At 41.1% G+C, this 27,191-nt stretch overlaps 1 protein-coding gene across 1 annotated transcript in view; it reads right to left on the bottom strand.

The window, feature by feature from the left end:
• Window positions 1–4,646: 4,646 nt before the first annotated feature.
• Window positions 4,647–27,191, bottom strand: part of SCP2 (sterol carrier protein 2) — a 36,361-nt gene continuing 13,816 nt past the window's right edge. Inside the window, exons 9-16 of the mRNA XM_056844971.1 lie at window positions 26,274–26,424; window positions 24,755–24,902; window positions 21,350–21,457; window positions 16,285–16,438; window positions 12,265–12,358; window positions 8,566–8,695; window positions 6,435–6,514; window positions 4,647–5,059 (exon numbers count right to left, since the gene is read on the bottom strand). Coding sequence (XP_056700949.1) covers window positions 4,964–5,059; window positions 6,435–6,514; window positions 8,566–8,695; window positions 12,265–12,358; window positions 16,285–16,438; window positions 21,350–21,457; window positions 24,755–24,902; window positions 26,274–26,424 — 961 coding nt within the window. The 3' untranslated portion in view covers window positions 4,647–4,963. The remainder of the gene's footprint in view (window positions 5,060–6,434; window positions 6,515–8,565; window positions 8,696–12,264; window positions 12,359–16,284; window positions 16,439–21,349; window positions 21,458–24,754; window positions 24,903–26,273; window positions 26,425–27,191) is intronic.

Below are 27,191 nucleotides of genomic sequence, written 5' to 3' on the forward strand. Positions count from 1 at the left end.
GATCAAGCTCTTGGGCCCAAGCAAAAGGGCTATTAGCCTGAGGGTCATAGCCCAAAGCCAGTGGGAGGATCTGGGGTGGAGGATCTGCTCTGCATTTAGAAACCTTCACCCCTCCCTTCTCCTGTTGTTATTTTTGTATCATTGTACTTTGTTTTTTTGCTGCAATGAAATTTCTCCTTGAACATCATGCAAACTTAGGAGGCACTAGGGGTCAGGATAGAGTTAATACCAGTCATTCCTGAGAGAACGGTGAATATCGAAACCAGTAGTGACTATAAAAACCAGTGGTTAATCAAATACTCATTTGCCTCAAAACTGTCTTTCGTTTAATCTTTTTGCCATGAAGCTTGCTACGACTTGACTTCAGACTTCCGGCTTTTCTGCTGGAGACTTGTTTCTTGTTGTTGCTAGTACTGAAAAGATCAGCTTGCAGTTTATCCCTAAGGAAGTAGCGCCCCCTTCAAACACCAGCGTTTTGGCACCCCTCTTATTTGAGCAGGGAGACCTTCCAGTGGCTAGTACTTACCCAGTCTGGTTTCCTTTGGGGGAGAGACCATTGGAAACTTACTGTGATTATGTAGTGTTTTATTTTAAAAATGTACAGGTGGACCATAGGGAGGCAGAAGCATTCCCATAGGGCATCAGGCCCTGTAGATACCCACAAAGTGAGACCCTGTACCCCCAAGGTACTTCAACCAACTCTCAGCAGACACGTCTCTGGGTCTTTTCCAGGCTCTAAAACTGTTATTTCTTTTCACACATATATACCTGCCCAATCCCTTTAGCTTAGTGGGGAGACACCTCCTTTCAAGTCCTAAGGGGATGCATGACTGAAGCTATTCAAGGCTACTGAGGGGGATATATTCAATCGTAAAGAAGCATTACTGTTCCTTTGTCATTAAAGATAGGCTGAGCTACAGTGATCAGAGCCCAAACTTGTTACAATACACGCCTGGCCAAGTTTCATTTCATTTGTTTGCAGCAAACCTAGTGCCTACTACCTCTGCATGTCAGGAGAAATGGCCGTTAAGATAATGGCCCGACACCCCCACCCCCACCGACACCCACATTTTCCTAACATCCAGCCTAAGAGCTCTATAGAACTCAATTTTGAGTCACTTTGGTTGTTTTTTAATGAATGGATTTTGTCTTTGGCTGAGGAAAAAAACCCTCATCTGCAGAACTTTGTACCAGCAGCAGCCCAGTTTAAGCAACATATTCTGTAAACTCCAAGTTCTATGAGTGCCTTTTCCTCAGCCAGTAGCCATGTTCATATTACAATGAACACACATACATCCTGCCATTACGGGCATACATCTGTTTGTAAGAAAGAGCCAACACGCCGTCACTTCACAGATGATAACAGGGATCAGTACCTGGATAAATGTGGGGTTTGTATCACATGTTCAGCTGTACGTGAGTTGACTGTAACATGAGATTTACTCAACGCACAAAATACACTGTACATGGATTGTATGTGTGTTTACCATTACTTGTGACCAGGGCTAGTGGCAGCATGTAAATCAGGCCTAACTACCAACCCCCAGTACTGGGTGCAGATGAAAGGAGACTGAAAGGGGTCTCTGAAGGTATGGCTAGGAGTACATACTATGGGCTTATGTGTACAGGAGAAGGATGGGAATGGGGCTGATTGGCAATGGCACCAGCTTTAGGAAAGGGCTTACTGCTGCCCACGCAGCTAGAGTCGGATGCTGGGAAGGTGAAGGAGACACCCTCTCAACATAGGCAGACAGGCTCAATGAAGCTGCAGGATGGGGAGGGAGAAACCAATGAAGTAACTTTCCCACAGTTGCCAGTTGAAATCTTGATACAGAATATGCTCCAGCGTGTTTAAAAGCACACACACACACACACACACACACTGGTAATTTGGATAATTAAATAATCAGGATTTGAGGCCAGGATTTTAGCTTTCACTGCAGTTGGTTTAATACTTTGTGTAGTATTACCGAACTGAGACACGGTCGAAGCCAAATGTGCCTATTATTTGAAGGTGTCACTTTCCAAGAGTTATGAAGACTCCACTTAAAAATTACATGAGGTAAAATAAGCTATAGTACTGTCTGCAGAAGTGCCACATCTGTTTGCAAGTACTGCCCAAATTGGTTCCATACCACACAGGATTTGTTTTTAGTATTTCTCTTCCACATATGGGAATTGTACTTCAGACTGATACAAAGTGCCAATTTGGGTGTCATTCAGGGAAAAACAACTATTAGCTGCCACACATGCTTAAAGAAGAAAACTGGACCATTGATCTTTTTATATTTTGTCTGTATGATGAGGAAAATGTCATTACCAAGTCAGTCCACAACAATTTGTCATGTGGTAAGCTCTCATACCTTTTCTGCTGCAATTCTTCCCTCATAAAAATATATTCTTAGGATGGGCAGAGAGCTATGTAGTCAGAAAGAAACAGCACCTCATCTCAGGCTTTTTAATGCACCACTATCCTAAAGCTGCCAGGAATCTTGAAAGATCAGGCTGCCATTAGTCACCTCCGCATCGATTAAGGCTGCAGTCCAATGCACATTTACCTGTAAGATCCATTCGTATGCCGCAGGGGTTAACATCTGAGGAAACATGCATGGGGTAGGATTGCTCACTTCATTATCTCAGTTCTACTAAATGTAAGTATTTTCATTACAGTTATAAAAGTCTGATCGGTGCATTTGCCCTTCATTGCCATTTACAGGCATGAAAGGTGCCTGGAACTTGGAATGAACTAATGGTGTGGCAAGCTATTTGTCTATTAATCAAATTAAATCAGTCTCTTTAGGTCTGATTTACATATGCATGTTCAGCACTGTCAGCACTTGCTGACAGTGACAAGAAGTTGATTACAGCATCAAGTAAGGTGACTTGCATCAATTCAAACTGTTTCACAAGGTTCTGACAATACTTCTTTTCAGATAAGTATACCATAGGGTACATGTTTCCAAGCATTTACTTGTTAATTTTGTACATTTGTTTTAGGCATCAACTTCAAAATGGTGTCAGGTGCAAGATGCCAACAGAAGACAGAAGAGGTAGCGATTTTGCCCACTCCCCGATCCTTAACTGCACCCCCCAATACTGTGGTGTATCTTGTTTAACTCAAATAGGAATTTCAAGCAATACGTTACCGGTAGAGGGGGGGAGGAAGATCCATTGTGTCAACTTCTGCTGACAGTGAGATAATCAACACCATGCTTACATATTAAATGCACAGAAGTGAAGGCTCAATCCTTTTCAAGAACCTACTTTGTAATTTTAAAAAGGAACATAGCTGTTTTAAGATATAGGCACTCACCTCAAATAGCATGCTACACATGTATTTATACTCATATATTTAAACTCAAGTGATTAAATATGGTGTAAAGATCATTATTACTTAACATGACTAGTCCATGAACTAGACTGGAGTAAGTCTGCTCAAGAATGTACTCTTTGGTGCTTACATGCTCGAATGCATCTGCACATCTGTTTCTAATTTAACATAAAATCTAGGCTGCTATCAAGTACACAATCAAGTATACTTGTCTTCCAAGATGTTAATAATTCTATAACAAGGCATTTGAGACTGATATCTCACGTACTACACCTGTCAGAGCAGCAGCAGGGAAATGTTTCTGGCAGAAGGATTATTAGAGAAGGATAAATGTAGAAATGGCTTTGGATTCTAAAGACGTAAATAGACCAACATTTATTCGACATTTGACCCCTCCTTGGCTGTGATTTAGAACAGAAGGAAAATTGATTGATTTACTGGCTTGTGTTGCGGTTTCAGACTTCAGCAGGACACACCCCAAATTGCCACGCAGAAGTTTTCTTTATCTGCAGAACCAATGTGCAGGGTACTATGTAGATAAGCAATCACTGTAGGGCTGTATGTTCTATGCATATTACTTTTATCTGATACTACTAAAACATGCAACTTCTCTAAACTTTTATTTATAGCTAAATGAAATTTGAGTAGGAAAACAAACAAAACTGAAGAATCAATTTAATTTACTATGAAACTTTCAATCAGTGTATGTTATTTCCCGACATGGAATGAGTTAAAAAGCATACTAGATAAGAATTTAATAGTTAAATTGATTTCCAGAACTCTCTATATAGTATAATTAAACAAATCAGTTTTTAAAAGCGTTAGTCTTTGCTCTCATAAACTTAATTTCAGGGAATAAGCAGTACAATTTCTTTGCTCTGTTATTTAATTTCATTAGTGAACAGATTTGATTTCCAATATGGTCATCATAATGAAAAAATTTAAAAGAAGCAAACAGTTGGGATTCAAAGAACTGCATGGCTAGTTCCCCGTGACCAAAAGAACTCTCACCAGCATTCCTCCTCCATGCCAATGTAGCCAACCACTTTTGAAATGGAGGGTGCTTTCAAAAGCAGTTTCTTACATGGTGGGGGTGCCTGCTGTTACATTTATTGTTACGGCCATTGGCCAGCACAAGGTGCCTGCTGTTCAAAATCTTTGGGCTGTCTAAAACAGCTCTCTGGATCTCAGCCAAAGTAAAGAGTATTTTCTTGAACCACTATGAAAGAGATTTTCAAAACATGAAAAAGACATATTTCAGAGAAACCAGTTACACTATCTTTTCCCAATGCTCATTCTACTTTTTAAAGTTTCACCAAAAAAAATGGCAGCACTGATCAATCACTTGTTTTAGAAAGTGTTAAACCATCCCAGATGTACTAAAATCAGGGCACATCATGCTGGTCTTAACCATTATAAACAGTCATAGGCTATCCCAACCATTTTGCAACAGTTTAGACTGATCCATGGAAGGCAATGCAAAATTGCCATTAAAACAGAAGCTTCAGGAAAGCTAGAGTTGATCACATGGTTTCAGAAAGCCTGTACCATGCTAATTCCAACACCTAGTTCCAGCCTAGCTCTTAAGAATCTATTTTCCAAGTCTTCATCAAATCCTGTAGTTAAAGTGGTTCAAAGTTTAGCTTTGCCCGCCTGAAGCTGTAGGTTCTGTAGCTTCATAGCCATGCCCATGTTCCCAGCAATCTTCAATTTGCCTTGAAAGAAAGCCTAGGTGAAATAAAAAGGGAATGAATTAGGTTTTTTTTTTATTAATGCTTTTCATTGTTCCAGGCTAACAGTCATCTTCTTAAACTGTTTCTTACATGATTAAAGAAAAATTAAGAACACAAGAACATAAGAAAGGCCATACTGGATCAGACCAAGGTCCATCAAGTCCAGCAGTCTGTTTACACAGTAGCCAACCAGGTGCCTCTAGGAAGCCCACAAAAAGACAACTGCAGCAGCATTGTCCTGCCTGTGTTCCAATACACCTAATTTAATAGGCATGCTCCTCTAATCCTGGAGAGAACAGGTATGCATCATGACTAGTATCCATTTTTACTAGCAGCCCTGAATAGCCGTCTCCTCCATGAACATGTCCACTCCCCTCTTAAAGCCTTCCATTTTGGCAGCAATCACCACTATTTGCCCCAGTTCCTCATTTAGTTTAAAAGGTTGTCACAAACTGACCTCATTTCAGACTGCTTCTTACAAAATGCATGAAAGTTTCTACTGTCTTCCAGGTATAAAATACTTCTACAATAAATACATTTTATTTTGAAGATTATGTGGTACTATACAAATGGGTTTGCAGATTGTTTTTTATGTGCATTGTTTATTTTGGATACTATATGTATGCATGTACTGCCAATTCACGGCTGACTTATGGTGACCCTGTAGGATTTTCAAAGCAAGAGCCGTTTGGAGGTGGTTTGCCATTGCCTGCCTCTGTGTGGGCTGAGAGAGTTCTGAAAGAACTGTGACTGTCCCAAAATCACCTAGCTAGGCTTCATGTGAAGGAGTGGGGAATCAAACCCGGTTCTCCAGATTAGAGACTCTATTGCTTATATATCTCAAAATGCATGTCTCATTGTCCCAGAGTGATTACTGACTAAGGAGAACTTTGTTTTTGTTTCTTCAGCACAACACTGTATTCAAGTCAAATTATAAAGGCCATTCCAAAAAGGACATTGTGTAAAGCAAAAGTTGTCTGCATTTGTCATCTTTAGCTCTTTTGATGTGAGCAGATGTTCAACAGTACTCCAAAGCTAACAAACAGCTATCAATACTGTAGCCCAAAGAATTTGGAAGGGAGAGAAAGGAACATGATTTCATTAATTTACTGCTATAAAACTGCAGAAGGAGGGAAGGTGGCATGATATAGCTCGATCTCGTCAGAAGCTAAACAGGGTCAGTGTTTGGAAGGAAGAACTCCAAGGAAGATTCTGTAGAGCAAGGCAATGGCAAACCACCTCTGCTTCTCACCTGCCCTGAAAGCCCCTTGCTGGGGTCGCCATAAATTGGCTGCAAATTGACAGCACTTTACATGCACACAAGTAAAGCAGCAGAACATTTATACCTTAGTCCCTTGTGTTTTACTTACTGTTTGTGGATTCATCTTCCCAGTCATCATAGCTAACAAATCAGAATCAGCCATTGTAATTGTGCAGTCTGCTTTCTTATCTGTAAGAAGAAGAAGGTTGGTTTTTATATGTCGACTTTCTCTACCTTTTACGGATAATCTAACCAGCGTACAATCTCCTTCCTTTCCTCTCCTCACAACAGACACCTTGTGAGGTAGGTGAGGCTGAGAGTTCAAAGAGAACTGTGACTAGCCCAAGGTCACCCAGTAGGCTTCATGTGGAGGAGTGGGGAAACCAACTCGGTTTACCAGATTAGAGTCTGCTGCTCATGTGGAGGAGAAGGGAATTGAACCCGGCTCTCCAGATTAGAATTTGCCGAGCTTAACCACTACACCATGGATGACTTTAAGCATTTTAACTTTAGGGAAGGGCCATACTAGAAAAGCCATTGGAGACTCAATTGACAATTGCATCTCTCTTCAATATTACTTTCAAAAATAGCTATCACCTTTTTCATGCCATCCTTCCTCTATGGAGCTCAAGGCAGCATACTATCATTCATCCATTTTGTGAATTTTGTGAAGTAGGTTACACTAAGAGAGATTGACTTGACCAAGGTCACCATGTGAAATTCATGGCAGCATGAAGATTTGAACCTGGGTCTCCTTAGTGCTACTTCAATATAATATTACACTACACTGACTCTGAGGGGGAAGACATGACTCTGTGCCATTTCCCTCAGTGTAAATGCCCCAGCCCAAACCCAATTCAACCCCCTCCTGCCTTTTCCTCGCAGCTTTTTTAACAACAAATCCAAGCGAGAGATGGGAGATGTGACCATGGATCCGATTTCCAGTGTCTCGCATAGTTTGGCCCTCAGAATTTTACAAACAGAGGGCTGGATTCTATGAATGATGAGTGGAAGGAAATCACCCTGCTTTTCAGGCTGCAGGCACACATGGGAAGTGAATTTGCACAGGCCAGCTTAGCTTCAGCAAGGCTGCTAGATCTTCAGACTATAACTTGGCTCCAAGTCTAGAAAAAGTTTAAAGCATTCAGTTTCTAAACAAGGACTTTCAAGCAGGTAGATAGCTATTTCTGTATTGCTGCTCTTTAATCAAGTGCATTGCATAAATATTACTAAAGACACTTTCTCACTGAGGAGACATTATCTTTTGCGATATCAATTTCTACCTTCTCAGTTGATCCATGTCCAAGGACAAAATGCTATTCGTTGCACTTTGATAAGAGAAGCCCATGTCCGAAGTTCAATAGAAATACACAGTGGGTTAAGTGGGTTATTTTCTTTACTGTAATAGCAGCAGTACAGCATGAATATCACTCCCATTCTGCAGCCACTTCACTGGCTGCCCATCAGCTCCTGGGCTCGACTCACGATATTGTCTATCATATACAAAGCCCTTCACCTCCTTGGTCCCTCATATCTGCAGGACCTCTTCTCCCCCTATGATCCACCATGACAGCTTTGCTCATCTGATTAGGGCCTTCTGCAGGTGCCACCCTACAAATGGGCAAGATCAACTGCCCATACATGTGCATTCTCTGTTGTGGTCTCAACCTTATGGAACAGCCTGCCAGATGAGGACAGGAAAGTTCCCACTCTCATGGCATTCCATGACTTATACAAAACTATTCAAGAGGGCATTTTTGCAAAAGTAATAGGGCTACATCATAACAGACCGGTTCAGAAAGTTGCTTTGGTAAAGGATTAGGGACTGTGGACTGTACTACTGTGTATAGTTTGTATTGCCTGTTGCTGTCAGTAGGATCTACTATGTAATTCCTGTATTGCATAGCATGTCAGATTAATGCTTATACTTTGTTTCAGCTGTGTTCAGATTTCTGCTTGGTTTCAGATTTCTGCAATGCAAATCCCATTGTATTGTTTATTGGATGTCGCATCCTATTGACTGTATTGCCTTACACTATGTTATCCGTCTTAAGACTCAGTGAGAAGCGTAGTCTATAAACAACGTAAATAAAATCTAAAGTAAATTCATTTGTTGTACAATAAAGAGAGACAGCATGGTGTAGTGGTTAAGAGCAGCAGACTCTGATCTGGTCAACCGGGTTCGATTCTTTAATTCTTACACAAGAGAACACTTTTATGGTACAGAAAACAGCACTGACCTGAGTTAATATCCACACAGCCTTTACCATTTTTCACGTCAACTATCCAAGTTGCTTCTTTACCCCCAGGGCCATCTTTCACTTTGAAGGCAAACACACCACCAATTTTCTTGACAAACTGTTCTCCTTCCTGTAATCATTATGCAACAATGCCATATTACAACTCAAACTGGATTTGATTTTATTTGCCACAGTTACAATAATACAATAGGTAAACAACTAGTTGTTTCACTGACTGACATTTTGGGAGCTCTTAAAAGAGGTCACCCAGCATAACCAGTAGGGACTTTTTGATGTTTTCTTTTTTGAGCAGCCCACCAGCCTCATCATCCTTCCCATATTGCACCTCAAAACCCCACTTTAGTCAGCCATTTTTTAAACCAAGCCACAAGCCCAAGGAATGGGCATATGATTTAGTCACATGGTTCTCTGGAATATGGCCACTCTGCATGATTATAAACAATCTGTTTTACTGAGTTCAACCTTGTCTATACAGCGGGATTAATACTCACTCAAAGGGTCAAATAATGGCCCCAGATAAAATACATGGGAAAGCTTGCTTGAAACCATTTTCAGTGTTATGTTGGTTTTCTGTCGATACAGAGATTCCCCCTGCTTCTACTTGAGGGGAAATTCAAGTACACAATTTCCATACTGGTAGTCTGAAGTGGTGCAATCCTAGAAAGAATGAACACCGTGTGCTTTATATGCACACACAGACCTGCCCTGCAAGTCTCAGAAATAAGTGTCAAAGGAGATGATGGGATTAAGTGTCGAGTCTGATGTTTATCAAGTCCAGAGTTTGAAAGACCGAAGGTATTTAATTTAAAAAGGAAAATATCACTCAGATTTGAAAACTAAGCTTCCCCACTATTTTAGCTGCAAACTCAGGGAAGCCCATGTAAATGACGATGAACAACTATTTTAAACCCAGAAAACATTCAGTTTGTGTTTTGCTATTTTATCTCTTTCAGTCTGTTTTTACAGTGATTAGGTTTTCATTTTCTTTTTTTAACAGGAAATTGTATTATCAGATGCTATTTAATGGTTTAATAGTTTACACTTTTTATGAGTACAGGTTTTGATTGAGTTGTAAGCACCCTGAACCTTTAACACTGCACAAGTTATGCATATTTTAAACAAACAATAAATGGAAAATGTTGAACTTTTGTTTAAAAAATAGGAAAAGCACAGAGTTCATGCTGCCTTTAAAAATGACTCACAAAAATAACAGCACGTGACACAAATTTAGACTCTATTGAATAAACAATGTCACAATACAATACAAACAACAACCTCACTCTGTCTAGAAATACAAGAAAGACAAAACAACCCCCAAACCAAAATGTGATGACAAATACACCCCTTTTCAAAGTCCAGAGCAATTGCTGAATCAATGCTGGTTGTCTTAAAGCAGTGGTTCCCAACCTTTTTTTGACCAGGGACCACTAGGACATTTTTGTTCGGTGCAGGGACCCCAAGGTTCAAAATAAAAATTCTGAGAATTTGAAAATAAACTTTAATCATAACTGTTAGTTAAACATTAAACTTAGAATAATATTTGAATATATATTTTTATAATAGAGAACTTTTAATTGAAAATATTAATTTATTATGGGTTTATAACTTTGTTTCGCGGACCTTAATTTAGTTCTCGCGGACCCCTGGGGGTCCACAGACCCCCGGTTGGGAACCAGTGTCTTAAAGGAACACTGTCCCCAATCTCCAAACGAGGAATCTTCAGCTAGTAAAAGGTGTCGCTAGCTCTTGGATAATACACGGTTTCAAAAAAGCAGTCATGTCGTTGCGGCAACTGTGACGTTCAAACGGACCGGACTAGACTGGCCGGGGTAGCCACCCAATAATTCAGGCAAAAGCAAGACTGGCCGGGGTAGCCAACCAATAATTTAGGCAAAAGCAAGACTGGCCAGGGAAGCCAACCAATAATTCAGGCAAAGGCAATGGAACGTGTTTCCTAGGTACTTGGTACTTTAAAATGACACCCAAAATCTCTGACTCATATTCCTTGTGTGTTGCTGAAGAACAAGTTTGAACGGCCGCTGATCAGGAATGCATTCGGAGACCGAATAATATTTAGGAGTTGAGAACTCTAACAGAGCAGCTAAAAAAAAATCAACAACTGCCCACAACAGCCTAAATGAGAAGGAAATGTTTGCTAGGTTTTCATGTCAAAAAAGAGGGACAGCTCCAATGTGGCACATCACGGGTTTTAGCGGTGGGGGAAAACCATCACCAGTCCTCACACTAATGAGTATGCAGACACTTGTTTTCGTTACACTCAACTCTTCTGCAAGAGGACACCTCCTGCTCCCAGGCAGTCCTCCTCCTAGTGCTGTCTGCCCTTCATCTGCTATGAGGATAGTGGTGTTGGACCAAACCAACTCTTCATCAGGTCTATATTAAACTAGGATTCTTCCCTCTCCCCCCCCCCCATCTAGTGGATTCCGAGTGAAATCCATAAAGGAGAAAAGCATTTTCATTAAAGCAGTCCTGAACTGTGATTTTAAATTTTGGTTTTATGTCATCTATTTTCTGTATTTCATTAATATTGTCAATCGCCTTAAGCTCTGTAAGGAAGGTGGAAAATGAATATTTAAAATAAATAATTAACTTATTGGAAAAATGGGATTCCTTGTAGATGCTTTCAGAGGCATTGTTGCCTTTAGGGCAAGTTGAACCCAAGCAGATAGAAGAGGTTTTATCATACTTTTTTGCATGGAAGGGTGAAACACTCCTAAAAATGTAACATTAGAGCCCTCTGGTGGCAAAACTGAACACCCTCTCCATCCCCCAATACATACGTTCAAGACTAGAACACTGGTTTTCCACCTCACCAAATTTTGTAAACAGGTACGCCAGTTGCAATACTCAACATATTTTTAATATTTTGAAACTCAGCTTGTAGTTCAGAGGCCTATTCCAGGCATTCTTTAGACAAACACAGCCAGGGCTGGATCTACCATGAGGCAAAGTGAGGCAGTGGCCCTAGGCAGGTGGCAGCTTCTGCCTCCTCCTCTGTCTCACCCTTGCCTCCTTGTATTGCCCTTGCCAGAGCACATCCAGGAGATAAATCAACCAGCACTCTTTCCTAGCTCACTTTCCCAATTCAAGGGCTCAGGAAGCCCAACTGAGCATGTATGACTTGGTGTGCTAACACATGAACACATGAAGCTACCTTATACTGAATCTGACACTTGGTCCATCTAAGTCAGTATTGTCTACTCAGACCGGCAGCAGCTCTCCAGGGTCTCAGGCAGGAGTCTTTCACATCATCTACTTGCCTAGACCCTTCAACTGGAGATGCCGGGGATTGAGCCTCGGACCTTCTGCATGCCAAGCAAATGCTCTACCACTGAGCCACAGCCCCTCCCCTGCTGTTTCTCATGATGCCTGGGGAACAGGGCAGAGAGAACCATTAGTTGCTCCAGCTCCTGGGAAGAGAGGAATGGCAGGCTCAAGCAACTCCTCCCATTGAACTGCCAACGAATGCAACCAACCACCTAATGGGATGGGCAGGAATCACTGGAAAGAAAAATACACAGGCAACAGATTTAGGGGGGGGGGAGTTGTTGAAATAATTGCAGCTCTAATCCTACACCAGAACAAGATTTACTATTTTGAAATTCCATGGACAACTAATTTTTCTATTTAATAAGTTTGTTTTATCAAGTTACATACCTCTTGAAGTTTCTTTTCAATTTCTTTGAAGACAAGACTTGCCTTAAACCCGTCAACAGCTGCATTGATAGGAACAGCTTGAATTTGCCGACATCTGCAATTACAGAAAGTTACTCTGGAATCGCTAAACTATAGGAAGTCTAGCTAGATTAATATGTTTGAAATGAATTTAGATTCCTTCCCACCCTACAGCAAGAGTGGCAATCAGGATATGGGCAATATCCTTAAGGTGCTGCAAGAGTTTTTCATAATGGCATAAGCACTAACAAAGTTATTGCAGCATAAGAGTTGGTATTTATCACATTTTATTTCACCCTTCCTCTAAAGAGCTCATGGTAGTATACATGAATTTCCTCCCCAAATGTTATCAGCACTGCAGCCCCTATTAGATAGGTTAGGCTGAGAGAGAATGGCTGGCCCATGCAGTGAGTTTCACGGCACGTGGGGATTTAAATTTGGGTCTCCGCCAGGCCAAATTGGATGCTCTTACCACTACACTACACTGAGGAGAGAGGGCAAAATTAGATTGGGTCTCTACCAACTGACTGTAAGCATCTGTTGAAGTGGGCTCTAAATCCTGAAAGCATAATAAATGTGTTAGTCTGCTGTAGCCAAAACAACAGAGCCTCACAGCACTTTAAAGCCCACACAGCTACCACTCTGGAAACTGTTTCTGTGATGAGAGCCAACGTGGTGTAGTGGTTGAGAGCAGTGGTTTGGAGTGTCGGACTCTGATTTGGAAAACTGGGTTTGAATCCCCATTCCTCCACATGAGCAGCAGAGGCTGATCTGGTGAACTGTGTTGGTTTCTCCACTCCTTCACAGGAAGCCAGCTGGGTGACTTTAGGCTAATCACAGTTCTCTTTGAGCTCTCTCAGCGCCACCTACCTCACAGGGTGTGGGTTGTGGGGAGGGAAGGGAAGGTTGTAAGCCGGTTTGAGTCTTCCTTAAGTGGTGGAGAAAGTTGGCAGATAAAAACAAACACTTCTTCTTTTTTAAACCCTATGAGAGTGATTGAGAGGTACTTGCCCAAGGTGAACTTCATGTGTATGTAAGGATTATGCCTCCCATGTAGAGCAGCCTGCCTGAGGTCAGGAAAGCTCCCACCCTGTCATTCCGCAGAATGTATAAAATAGAATTTTCAGGACACTTATACGAAGGAACAAGGGCTACATAGTTAATAGAACTGTCTATTGTATGCATTATTTGTTTTTATTGAGCTGTTTTCTAATTTCAGTAATCCTATCTTTGCATTTATTGTATGTCATGTCTTATAGTTTTATTCTTTTCTAACTTTCTAAGCCAATCTTATTACACTATTTATTACATGTTTTATACTGTTCATATTACATTGGGAAGGAAGGAAGGAAGGAAGGAAGGAAGGAAGGAAGGAAGGAAGGAAGGAAGGAAGGAAGGAAGGAAGGAAGGAAGGAAGGAAGGAAGGAAGGAAGGAAGGAAGGAAGGTCCAAATTTTATGTTTTCGGTTCCTTTTTAAAGCAATGGAAGTTAATTTTTGGCAGTTTTGCTTATACTGACTTTATTTTCCCTAAGTGGCTACCTTTCATTATCTAACTGCACAATTGTGTGCGTGCTGTCAAGCCATAGCTGACTTATGGTGACCCCATCGGGTTTTCAAGGCAAGAGACATTTAGAGGTGGTTTGAGAGATTTCTGAGAGAACTGTGACTGGCCCAAGGTCACCTAGCAGGCTTCATGTGGAAGAGTGGGGAATCGAACCTGGTTCTCTAGATTAGAGTCTGTGGCTCTCAACCACTATACCAGACTGGCTCAATTGCACAATTACGTTATTAAAGGCTTATCTGATGATTTAGCTTGGTTATGCAACTGAGGCGTTGTTTTTTTCTGTTGGGTAACTAAGTGAAAGGTGGCTGTGTTTCATGGTTATAAAATGATAACTCCAATCGGAATTTTTACAATTGCCATTTTCTGTCTCTTGTAATACTATGACATTGGGACAATGTTGATGGTCATACATTCAGAACAGATCAAAGGAAACACTTCTTTACTCAACAAGTAATTAAACTATAGAATTAGACATATTTGCAGAGCCTCCAGATCCAAAGGTAACAAACCTCTGGATGCCAGTGTTAGAAGGCAACATCAGGGGAAGGCCTCAGCCTCAATGCTCTGTATGTTGGCCTTCCAGGGCCACTCGGCCACTGTATGAAACGTAATGCTGGACTAAGTGGACCACTGGTCTGATCAAGCAGGAGGCTTCTTATGTTATTATAGTTGATGCATTCATTAGATATATTTTATTGTTAAAAACATTATGGATCCTGGGACTAACTAGTGATTAGTTTAACCAGAATAAAGAGGATAGTCTGGCAACACGGCTATTTAGTTTAAGGAAAATGCTGTTTAGTTTTCACTCAGCTGCTTGTTACACTATTTATACTCCGGTGTTTCAGATACTCATCATTGTATTTATGGGTACAATATTGTCTTATGAGTGTTAGCCAACCTGGAAATCAAGAGACTGAGACTGCAGGATATCAACATTTTGTATTTATTTATTTATTTACTTAGTCCTCAGTCTTAGCATTTGAATCTTATTTTCCCCTACAGACAAACAAGTTCATTAACTCTTCTGCTCCTGTTTCTTAATACACAATTTTAGGGCACGAACACAGTAATTGTATACCATGTCTTACTTCTCATTCCGGAGCCTGGCACACACATTTGAGCTGTCCAAACTCTACTGTGATATACCATTACACCTCTGGCCCACAAAAAACAGGCACAATTTGAGAATTAATAGATTAGCACAGTATTCCAGAACCGAAACAGTACTGGGCTAAAGTTAGCAAATTTCTTTATTTTAGACTGAAAGCAAAACCCCATATCAGTTCCTGCAAATTCAAAGTTGTCAGTATAGTTCACTTTCCCAGCTGGGAATGATCTGCAGATTGTCGAGATATGACAGATTGCACATGTGAATGCAAACATGTGCAAGTGAATAGGCACACAATACCATGTGAGAGGGTGCAAATGTATCTCTTGGCCCATTTACTTTGCAAATAGCAATAACTCCCACACATAAGGGTTCTCCACCCCTGAAACAGGCAAACCCTAATAGCCTTTGGTACGCCTTTCATTAAGATGATGGCTATCAGAATTTCTCTCTCACACTCACATGAATTAAACATTTCTAAATCAGTTCTGATGTTTTGTGGAAACTTCTCCCTATTCCAAACTACTTATTGTCTAGAAAGCCTCTATAAGGCCCTTAATTACCCCCAAAACTCCGTTTAAATATATAATTAAAGTAAACCTCAACCCTTATTTAAAAGAGTAAAATACCAGTCACCCTCTTCAGTGTCAACAAGAATGTATAAGCAAAGTATTAAACTCTTGCTAGCCATAAAAGACTTCTAATTAAAGTTGAAAATTCAAGAAAACAGGGTTGTTTGAAAAGACAATTTCCAAATATAAAAAGGACACCAGGCTGAAAAAAAAGTATTTGCAGCATATACTCAGCTATTGTAAAATTAGAGGCATCAGACTTGAAACCTTTGTTTTTAAAAACATTGCCTGTTTTTAATTCTCCCAGTCTGTCAATCTTGCACATTCCTTTAACTGTCGTTTACTTTAGGGGGGAAACCACATGGAAACAGAAACACAGAAGGGGAACAAAACCCACAAAGTCTTCCAACTCTGTCCAAAACCACCAGGAAAGTTTCCAGCATCTGCAGAAACTGGAGTAGTTATCCTTTAGAAAATGCTGAGTAAAGTCTTTGTTATTGAGAACTAATATTCTTCCCTGCTCTCAAGTAACAAGAGGATTTCCCATCGACCTATTTTTTAGTTTGACATCCAGGCAGGGAAAGTCACTCAAGATCACACGATTGTTGAACAACTAAACATGTTGCTTGTCACATTATAGCGCCTTTATGTGGCAGTGGTGTATGGGACCACGCATAAAGCCGAGATTCTCAACCAGAGTTCCTTCAGAGATATGGACAAACAGTTTGCACAAAAAGAGACTCTTAAAGCTCACCTTGCAGCTTCAGGAAAGCCCATCCTGTACAGGGACACCACTGCCGCGCCACCGAGGCCTAGGTTATGCTGCAAAGCAACCTTTGCACGGGGAACCTGCCTCCTTCCGGCTTCTCCTCTTAACTGCCAGCAGAGTTCAGCACACTGAGCCAGACCTAATGCATCGAACACAGAGAATGCACATCAGCCTCATGAGCAGCATCATTTTCTTACGCCCAGCCCTGAAGACAGGAGGAGAAAGGGAACAGGAAGCAAGACAGACCGGGCTCAAACATCAAGATGAATCTTTCTGGTTCAAAGACACATTACAGCGTGATGTACTAGGAGAGGCATTAACATACTGTGTTCTTTTTAAGCAAAAATAAATGGCTGCAAAGGGATGGTTTGGTTTCCTAGATTTCTCTGAAGAGGCCTTTTTTTTGTTATATATAGAGGTTGAATATTTTCTGCTGCAATTTTTTTTAAGGAACCCAATGTCAATTAAGGCAAAGATAAAGTATCACCAAGCCATCACACATTTAAAGTTTCTAGTATCTCTATAATGTCAAATTTTGCTCTTCCCTTTGCCACACACTTCAATGCAACTTACAGACATTATTGTGTTTTATTTTGTAATAATAGCACACTAAAACTAATAAAAAGCCATAGTAATCCAATTTACACCAACGTAAATTGATGCCTTGTGGATTTTCTTAGTCTTTTCCTCAAAAGTAATCTATTTTGGTGTGTTCTGAGAAACAACAGGTTTGGGCTCGAGGAAAGCCTCTTTAGGAAGCTTAATACAAAGCACAGACTTATTGCACTATTACACAGCTCAATCACACATCTTGTATCAATTTCTCATAATTTGAAAAGGCTTCGTTCAGACAAATACCTGTAAATACTATGTACCTTAGCTAGGGTTGCCAACCTCCAGGTACTAGCTGGAGATCTCCTGCTATTAGAACTGATCTCCAGCTGATAGAGATCAGTTCCCCTGGAGAAAATGGCCGCTTTGACTATTGGACTCTACGGCATTGAAGTCCCTCCCCTCCCAAACCCCACCCTCCTCAGGCTCCGCCCCAAAAACCTCCCGCCAGTGGTGAAGAGGGACCTGGTAACCCTAACCTTAGCTCCCCTGGTCACCTGCAAAACAAGAGAATGGATCCAAAGTACCTTCAGCAGAGCTATACTAACAGAACTGCCCCCCCCCCCCGACACACACACAGAGCTATTGAAAGTGCTGCTCCTGGGAGACAGGGAACAAACCAAAGATCGGCAATTAGACAGAGGAATCAGTGGAAATTGCCCCCCACCCCCAGTCTTCTGTTAGTTAATTTTTTTTAAATAATGGCAGAAAATCTTTACACCAGTAGAAACACATCTTTGCATCCAAACCAAAGGCACATGTGTGTGTTGAGAGGAGGGAGAGGTTTTGTCTCTACAGAACTCATAGCCCATTTACAGTCTAAAAACCCATTCCTGAGGACTGCGCTGAAAGTGGAGTGGAGGCAGTGTGACCCTGCTGCCAGCGTAAGTGCCCTCTTATCACAGAATAAGAGGCACTTACGTTGGTGGCGGGGGCAGTTCCATCGGCGCCGCAGATCTGCATGGTGTTCCTTCGAAGTCGCAGCCTCTCTGGGACTTAAATCCCAGAAGAGAAATGTGGCTCTGGCGTGGGGGGGCGTCCCTGGGGCATTCCCAGGGGCATAACTGACTGTAGTCAGCTTCCTAAGCTCCTCCAGCCTGGGAATGCCAGGTTTTTCTGGGCACAGCATTGCTGTTTTCAGTGGGGCTATTTTCCCCATTTTTGCTTTCTTAAAGGGGTTTTTAAGCCTTGCAGTGGCCGGGAAACCTCTTTGGAGGCGCCTCGGCCACATCATCCCTGGTCGCTGCAAGGCTCAGGAATGAGCTGTAAGTGCTAAAATCCTGTTCCTGGCTAAAGAATGACAATGTGCTATCTTGTCATGTTCTGCCTCCCCTGCTACGAGCTGCACACCCCCATTCTGCACTGTAGAATATTGCATGGCTCTGACCTTGCATTTATTTATTTTAAAAAGCTCTCTTATCTTTCCAAAGCTCAAGGCAGCTCCTGGGATCAAAGCCAACCTCAGACGTGGACATTAATTTAACACACATATCGAATTATAGGAATGAAAGAACCTAAGTCCAAACTTCTGATCTGAATAGAATCCTTGACACTTGAACTCTCCCAACACTTGAACTCTCAATAACCAGATTACACAGCAGCTCAATAAGAATGACTTAACACAAAGTTTTCTATGAGAGCAATTAGTAAGAACAAGTCAAAGCAGTTAATAAATGACTGATCTTGAGGTTCAGTATTTTTAAGCAATAACCTGGCACTAGTATAATTTAAATTTCTTGCAACTCCCTTTTAAGTAACAGAGAGAAAACGAGAGAGTCGTATTATATATTAAGCCTGGATAAAAGCACAGAATAAGAAACCAATGCACTCTGGCATAAGAGTCAGAATCAATGATTTCCAGATCCATATGATTCCAGCCCAGGAATGGGTGGTCAAAATGTAGTCAGCATGCAGATTATGGCAGCTTTAGGTTTGCCCAAAAATTCTATTAGACTCTTAATGATCCTGAATTTGTTTTTAGTATGCATGGTTGGAATGGGGAGTAGATGGAAAGAAATGGTCAGAAGAAACCTAAATTAAATCATCATCAATTGTCAAGATTCCCAAGATTTGTTAAGTGAATTTAAAAAATTATTATGGCAATTTCAAATTAAGATATACCGCTTGGTAAATGCAACTTTCCCCCATCCATGATGTTTAAAAAGTATTCCAGTTGTGTTAATACCATGCAATCAATTATACAAATTGTCTTAAGCTTTTCAACCAATGATGCCATTCCTTATTGCTGAAAAGGTTTCCCACGTGTGTCCTTGACAACCACATGAAGCCTCCTAACCCACACAAGAGAAAGTTCTCCTGAAGCCAGTGAGACTTACATCTGGAAGAGCAATGCTCAATTCAGACTTGTAGGAACTAACTTAATGGGTGGGTATGAAACTGCAACTCTCAGAATGATTCCAAGGGTGGTGACTTCAAAGCCATTTTCAGCTTATGAGTAATAAGGCCAGGCTGATGCAATCATTAGGAAAGAAAAAACACCTTAGAAAACAGGAGGAGGCAATGACAATGAATATAGGGTTCAAGATATCAGAAAGGAATCAAGTGACCACATTAACGTGGGCCTATTTTCCATGCTCTAAATATTTCATCTCTGATCCTAATAGCTACTTTGGGAGCATTTGGGCAAGTCTAATGGCATTTTGGGTTCTTTTCCTTTGAACAACGAAGCCACATGCCATATCGCTAACTGCTTTGAAAACTTTTTTCCAGTTCATAAGTGGTCTGCCATGTAGCATGGAGGACTGCTATTTAAGAAACACGAGCCACGGCACATTGGGTACAGGACACAAATTATGTGGTAGCAAGGATCCAATATTAGGATTTTTACCCACACTCTTACTGCTCCTAAACTGTTAACAAAAGTTATATGTACATGTTTTAGTTCACCAAAAAAAGTCTTCAGGCACCTTACAGTAACAGGTTTATTGTGTCACTATTGTACAGTGTATAAGTGTAAACTACATGTCTCTCTTGTGCATGAATGTGTGTGTAAAACTAAATGTACAAAAAATTTCTCTGCTAAGAACAACATTTCATGTATCTGATGAGGTTGTGCTCTAACCCACGTATGTTTAGGCCAGCATAACTCTGTCAGAGGTGCTACCAGACTCTTCATTTTTTAATGTATCAAGATAAACATGACTTTCCTTCTAACATTTTCTTTGCTCTCGGGAGCAACTCTTGCAGGAACATCCTAAGCAGGCACAGGTATTCACATTCTATCTCGACAGAGCAGGAACAAGCAGTACCTTGTTTTTTAAAAATTGCATTTACACAAAGTCACCATTTATATGTAGACCTCTTTGTGATAGACATGCTCAAAGCATACTCTGGTATCCTTCTTTTGAAGGGTTAGAATAGTTTTCCATGCAAACACAACCTTAGGCACACGCAGAGGAGAGGGTCTTTCATAGCTACTGAATATTTAAGGTCACGGAAAATCTATCCTAGTTTCACTGTTCCCTGTATGAATTACTGATTTTATGTGGACCAGGTCAGATGACTGTCACAGGACTGAGTTGATTAATGAGACTATCAAGAAAACATTATTTACAGCTGGCAAATATTGATCTCTGTGCTTACACTGAAGTAAAATTCAAGATGGTCATACAAGAGTGATGTAGAATTCAGTTAATCCAAACAAACCAAAGAACTTACTCAACAGTTTAATCATCAGCATACTAAATGAAGTCATCAGTGTCATTTTTAAAAGACAATGATGCTTTCTTGAGGGATCCCCTATTGTCCCCCAAGCACTAACAGCTTATATCTATCAAGAACCATTTGTTTAAGGAGTTTACCAATCATGAAGAGTGCCTGCAACAGTTTCAGGAAGCAGAGTAATCTCCATGTATGGCCAAAAGCTACACGTCAGAGTTTAATATGCAGCAGTCAATATTCACAGTGGCTCTCTGATACATTCAAGAGAGGGAAAGAGGGACAGACTCATGCTCTATTTCAGTTTATCTTTGTGTTGGAAGTGCTGATGCATAAAGCAGCCCTGAACAATTAAAGCCCTGCTGAGCAGTCAGTAACCTTATCCTGAGAGGGTGTTGCCTAGTTTGCCATTTGCCAGGCCGAGGCGTTCCATTCCTCTCCTCCACAGGCTGGCTCCTGAAGCGGCAAGGAGGGGGAAGAGAGAGAAACAGAAGAGGATGCAAAGGCGGCACAACTTTAAGAAGGCTTGCAGAACATTGTCGATCATAACCAGGTCTACTCAGAATCCTACGCAGGTCTAGTCAATGGGGCTTACACCCAGGAAAGTGTTCTCAAGATTCCAGTCAATCTAGCAGTTACTGGCCACAGTTTTATACCAACGGATGCCCCACCTTCTCTGCTCTTTATTTTTAAGTATAACATATTTCCTTCCTGCAGATTCAAAAATCAATAGGAAAAGATAAAATACTTTAGGAGGTACCTGTAGCACCCAGTGGGTGCCCTTTTGAAATCAAGCCACCACTTGGATTTATGACCCATTTCCCACCATAAGTATTATCTCCTCTGTCAATCAGCTCACCAGCCTTGCCTTTAAAAAAAAGGGAGGAAAAAGACTATTCACTATGAGCACATATAAACCCACCCCCAGATTTTAAATCATTACAGATGTGCTTGGTAAAGAGACATTATTAAGTTGAAAGGAATGAAATACTTGCATTACTCATGAACATGTTCAACAAGCATACTCTGATTTCAATGCATACTTCAGTTCACCGTACCTGCTGCCATTTCCCCTCTGCCATAAAGAAAAATGCTGGAAAGTTCTACATGTTACATTAAATGTACTAACCTGTACTTCTGCCATTAACAAACAGTACTTAGAAACAATCCATTAGCCATCATGACAGTGATGCAGGGAATATTTTAAAGTACACACCCTGGGATTTCACAGTTCATTTTTTTCTTGGAACTAAAGCTTGATCTCTTCCAGTAAACATGTTTAACAACAACACAGCAACAAAAACCTAACCAAAAAACCAGCAACCAACAACAAAAAAACAGCCTTTCCTTTGGGAAAGTAGCTTCAGGAGAGAAGGCTTTAGAGGGAAAATAGGTATACTCAAACTTTTCCAGACCTATTACCAGTTTCAAATCATGTATGGAATCCTACAAGAGAAAAATGGCTTGGTGGAGGCAATGTGGAGCAAACAAGTGTACTAGAGTACTCTACTAGAGTACTGTGTACTACAGTATTGTGTTCAGTTTTGGGCACCACAATTTAAGAAAGACATAGACAAGCTGGAACATGTCCACAGGAGGGCAACAAAGATGGTGAGGGGTCTGGAGACCAAGTCCTATGAGGAAAGGTTGAAGGAGCTGGGTATGTTTAGCCTGAAGAGGAGAAGACTGAGAGGGGATATGATAACCATCTTCAAGTACCTGAAGGGCTGTCACATAGAGGAGGGTGCCGAGTTGTTTTCTGTTGCCCCAGAAGGTTGGACCAGAAACAACGGGTTGAAATTAAATCAAAAGAGTTTCTGTCTAGACATTAGGAAGAATTTTTTAACAGTTAGAGCAGTTTCTCAGTGGAACAGGCTTCCTCGGGAGGTGGTAAGCTCTCCTTCCCTGGAGGTTTTTAAGAAGAAGTTAGATGGCCATCTGTCAGCAATGCTGATTCTATAACCTTAAGCAGATGATGAGAGGGAACACATCTTGGTCATCTTCTGAGCATGTAGTGGGGGTCACTGTGGGTGTGGGTGGAGGGTAGTTGTAAATTTCCTGCATTGTGCAGGGGGTTGGACTAGATGACCCTGGTGGTCCCTTCCAACTCTATGATTCTAAGTGGCAGATCATGAGAGAATAACACACATATATGTGCCATTCCAACCGTGCTCCCCCCCCCCAACGTGGTCTTTTGGTCCAAGCATGCATGCATAACATGTTATTAGGCTCTGTATGACAGCCAGTGTGGTGTACTGGTTAAGAGGGGCAAACTCTGATCTGGATGACTGGGTTTGATTCCCCACTCCTCCACATGAAGCCTGCTGGCTGACCCTGGGCGAGTCACAGTTCTCTCTGAACTCTCAGCCCATGCAGAGGCAGGCAATGGCAAACCACCTCCAAACGTGTCTTGCCCTGAAAACCCTACGGGTTCGCCATGAATCAGCTGTGACTTGATGGCTGGGATTAGTCTTTTCTATCATATTATTACGTTTCTAGGCCGCCTCTTCAAAGGTCTGCTTGATATCAATACAGACACAAAACCTCATATAAACATAACTGGAGAACAAGCTACCCGTTTTAACATTATTCACCTTCGGCAGCAGAGAGAGGCTTCTTTTTGTAACAGGGACAAACAAACATACTGTAAACTTTTCTAAGAAAATATATGGAAACAATGCTTAAACAGATTTTTCTCATTACCTCCAAACACCCTTTAGCGGTGTACAAAGGATAACTTGCATAAAATGATTGACATTACAAAGAGATCTCTCGCTGTATCCTATGAAGTTATGTGCTCCACATTACACTGATCTTAATGTGACATGCATGAATCACTATGTAAGTGGTATATATTTTTTATTTGCTTTGGATTTCTCCATCATGAACAGTTTTAGTGTTATCCACAAAGCTGGCAAGCTCACTAGAGATATAAAATTTCTGGAAATTTTGAAACCATAAAAAAAAGACTTCCCTGGAAAAAAACAGAACATTTTGGAAAACTTGAAAGATATGCAACACTTACTTTAACAACATAAAGTGTATAATTTAGCAAATAAGAGTGTAAAGATGTATTGGGGTTTTTAATTGTATTTTTTGAGATTTTGACTGTGTTGAAATGGTGCTAGCCATTCTGAGCCTGACTTGAATGTCAGGGAAAAGAAGCATAAAAGTCAAACAAATAAATAAATAAAAATACTATTTGGCATATGTGTTGGGGGTTCTCCTGATGGTCACCCCATTAGGCAGCAGTGTTCTAGCTACGTGGGAACCCCATTGGTTACTTGGCCACCAGATAGCAATTCAGACCTGGACCAGCAAAGGGACAGGGATCAGGAGGGCCATTATGGGTTTAAATAAGGAACGGAGGGATTAAGAGAGGAATGTATGAAGCTAGAGCTACCATCCAATCAGCACTCATAGGTGGGAATGTTTGCCCCCCCTGTGAGGGCCAGGAAGTTGTGGGTGGACCACCTACTTTTTTAGGCTGGCCTTCAAAAGTCAGGGAGAGATTGATGAGGTCAGACTGCGTGGTCTGGGCGCCAGGTGGCAGAGGAGCCAGCCAAGGAAAAGCAGGATGGGATGAATCTCAAAACCCTCCCACTTTCCACAGCCGAGGCCTTAACAAGAGCAGGTAAGTGGCCTGCTGCATAGGGCATTGGATTGGTTGAAAAGAGCTGGACTGTGGAACCTGACAATGTTTATGAAATTTAAGGCATAAATGCCTTGATCTTCTACAAGTAAAATTATAACTGTTTCTAGTACTAGAGAACAACCTGCAAACTGCTGTTCTATTTAAAGCAGGAGATAAAATTAAGGCCAATGGTACAAAATAAGGTAAAATATATTTTATTACTCAGTTAAAATTCCCTACGCATTTCACCCAAGAGTTTTCTTTAGGGGAACCTGTTAGTCTTGCAGTGGTTCTTCAAAGAAGAGTATAAGATCAGTACTGAAACACGTATGGAATTTTAACCTAGTAATAAAATATATATTTTACCTTATTTTGCACCATCAGCCTTGGCCTTATTTTTTTTATCTCCTGTGACTTTTTTATTTCTCCGTGCTGTTTAAAGTGGAACACAAAAATCAGGAGCTTAAGCATACTGTTTTGTGGCCAAAGTGTTTGTAAAGGTTTAAAGGTGTTTCTGAGTTAAATAAATACCTTCAGGACAAAGTCCTAGAGCTTCATAAGTGATTAGTTCATTCACTGAGAAACAATCATGAAGTTCAATCACATCCACATCTTCAGGTTTCAGGCTTGCTTTTGAAAAACATCGTTTGGCAGCCTCCTTAGTCATATCATAGCCAACCTATTAACAACAAACCGTAAGTCAATGTGTTTGACCTGCTCTTATTACCAGATCCAAATTCCCTGGCTGCACATTTCATAATTTACAATGTCAAGGGAGCCTTATCTGTAAATACATTCGTTCAACCATCATTAAGGACAAGTCACATTATTACAATAAATATATAACTGAAAATTGAAGGTTGGTAATAGGTATTTTAACTGAAGAGTGATTACAGATATAGAGCATTGTGGTGTGCTGTGACCTATAAGGCCCAGGGAGGATGCTGTGGGGCAGCACCTGAGCCAATCGGAAGGGGTTCAAGCCAAACCGGAAGCAATTTGGCCTGAACAGGATGGGATTCTATTTTGCAGTGTACGAGTGCCTGACAGGGAGTCCTATATAAAGGGGGTACCAGAGGATACTGGACACAGCTGGGAGAGCTGAAAGGAGCTCATGGCTGCCCAGAAGATCTAGGAAGAAATTTATCTGATTCTGTACATTGTCTTATCAATATGCACTTGGAGCCTAAAAGTGAGCAGGCAATGCTCATATGACTGCTGTGGTTAAATGGCTAAGAGTGAACAAACTGAAAATAAATCCTGGAAAGACAGACGTAATGCTGGTTGAGAAGGTGGAGGTCTTGAAGGATACCATGCTCCCCACATTCAATGTGGTTCATCTGACGCTTGTCAATTAAGAACCTCAGGGTTACACTGGACCCAACATTATTGCTGGAGAAGCAACTTAATGCTGTTGCAAAAAAGGTGTCCTTCCAACTCAGCCTGGCTCAAAAAAATGGCCCCTTACCTTGATACGGCTGATCTGGCCACCTGGATCCATGCCATGATGACATCAAGACTAAACTACTATAATGCACTGTACTTTGATCTCTCCTCAAAACCAATTCAGAAACTCCAGCTGGTTCAGAATGCTGCAGTTCAGCTATTAGCGGGAGCTAGACAGAGTATGCATATTATTCCCACTCTGGAGTCACTCCCATCAGTTACTGGGCTCAATTTAAGGCATTGGGTATTCTATGACTATTATAAAGAGCCAGCTTCCTTTTCAAGCAGGAGCACTATCAGTTCACTAGAAGCAGCACAGGAGGTTTCCATAGCCATCTACATATGTTTCCCCTTAACAACCCATGTACTGTACAGTTGGATATGGAGAATGGCTCTCCAACTGAACTGATTCACATAGGAGAGACATCCCATTTCCTATCACATAAATTCTCAGGGATTGAAGACACAGAGAATAATATCACACAGAATAATGACAGAGATCTTCTAGGTGGTCGCCAGCACCTTGTGTGTCATTTGCAAGTACGGCTCTAACTTATAATGCACTTACTGAAGGCCAAGTGCACAGATTAAATATACATCTTACTGCTTTAATACAGCTGTTCTCTTCAAATGAGCTTGGGAAATCAGTAGTCATCTCTTGAGCCACAATTTCAACAGCTTTTGACTCCAAGCCATTATTTCTCACAAATTCTTCACTAGCCAGTATTGCAGCTGCTGCACCGTCAGATGTTGGACTAAGAGAGATAGAGATTATGAGCCATTCAGTCATTTGCTTTTGTTCAAGAAAAAGAGAAGAGTGTGATACAAGATGAGCAAGACAGAAGTTGCCAACTAGCCCAAAGGAGATTTATGAAATGGCATTGAAATAAAAATTGAAGATGTAAAATGGAACACACTTGAATTAAGTAAATATTATTCATGATAGAAATGTATTAAAACAGTTTTACTTCATTAATTCTAAAAACTGGGTTGGATCCAGTGCAAGGTCCATGCAAGGACGCCTGATTTTCCCAGATCTCACCTTCAGACAGCAGCTACTCCTAGAACTGGAAAGTTTATTCTTGGGGTTGCACGACCATGTTGAATAACAGCTACAGTGGAGCTTTTTCATTCCTCTCTCCCCCACTGCAGTCTCCAGACTTGCACGGCTATTATTCCATATGGGTCCTGCAACCCCCTCTAATAGGTTTTCCTGTCAGAACTGGCTGGTGGAGGAGGGGAAAGCTGGGAAGAAATGCAACCACCAATGCTTTCAGCTGGCAGATCATGGGATCCAACTTACTTTGTCACAGAGAGCCCTCCAAAGTGAAGGAAAGATTGTTTGGTTCTTCACGATGGAGCAGAAGCATTACTGGCAGACAGCATGATTCCATCACCTTGATTTGTCTCCAGACAAGGGGCTACTTTGCACATAATGGAAGATAAGATGCACAACCTGCACGTCACATGTGCTTGAGGGCCATGATGCCAGTATTTTTTTAAATGCACAATCAACAGGCAC

Source organism: Euleptes europaea, chromosome 2 (assembly GCF_029931775.1).
Source record: "Euleptes europaea isolate rEulEur1 chromosome 2, rEulEur1.hap1, whole genome shotgun sequence".
Lineage (NCBI taxonomy): Eukaryota > Metazoa > Chordata > Lepidosauria > Squamata > Sphaerodactylidae > Euleptes > Euleptes europaea.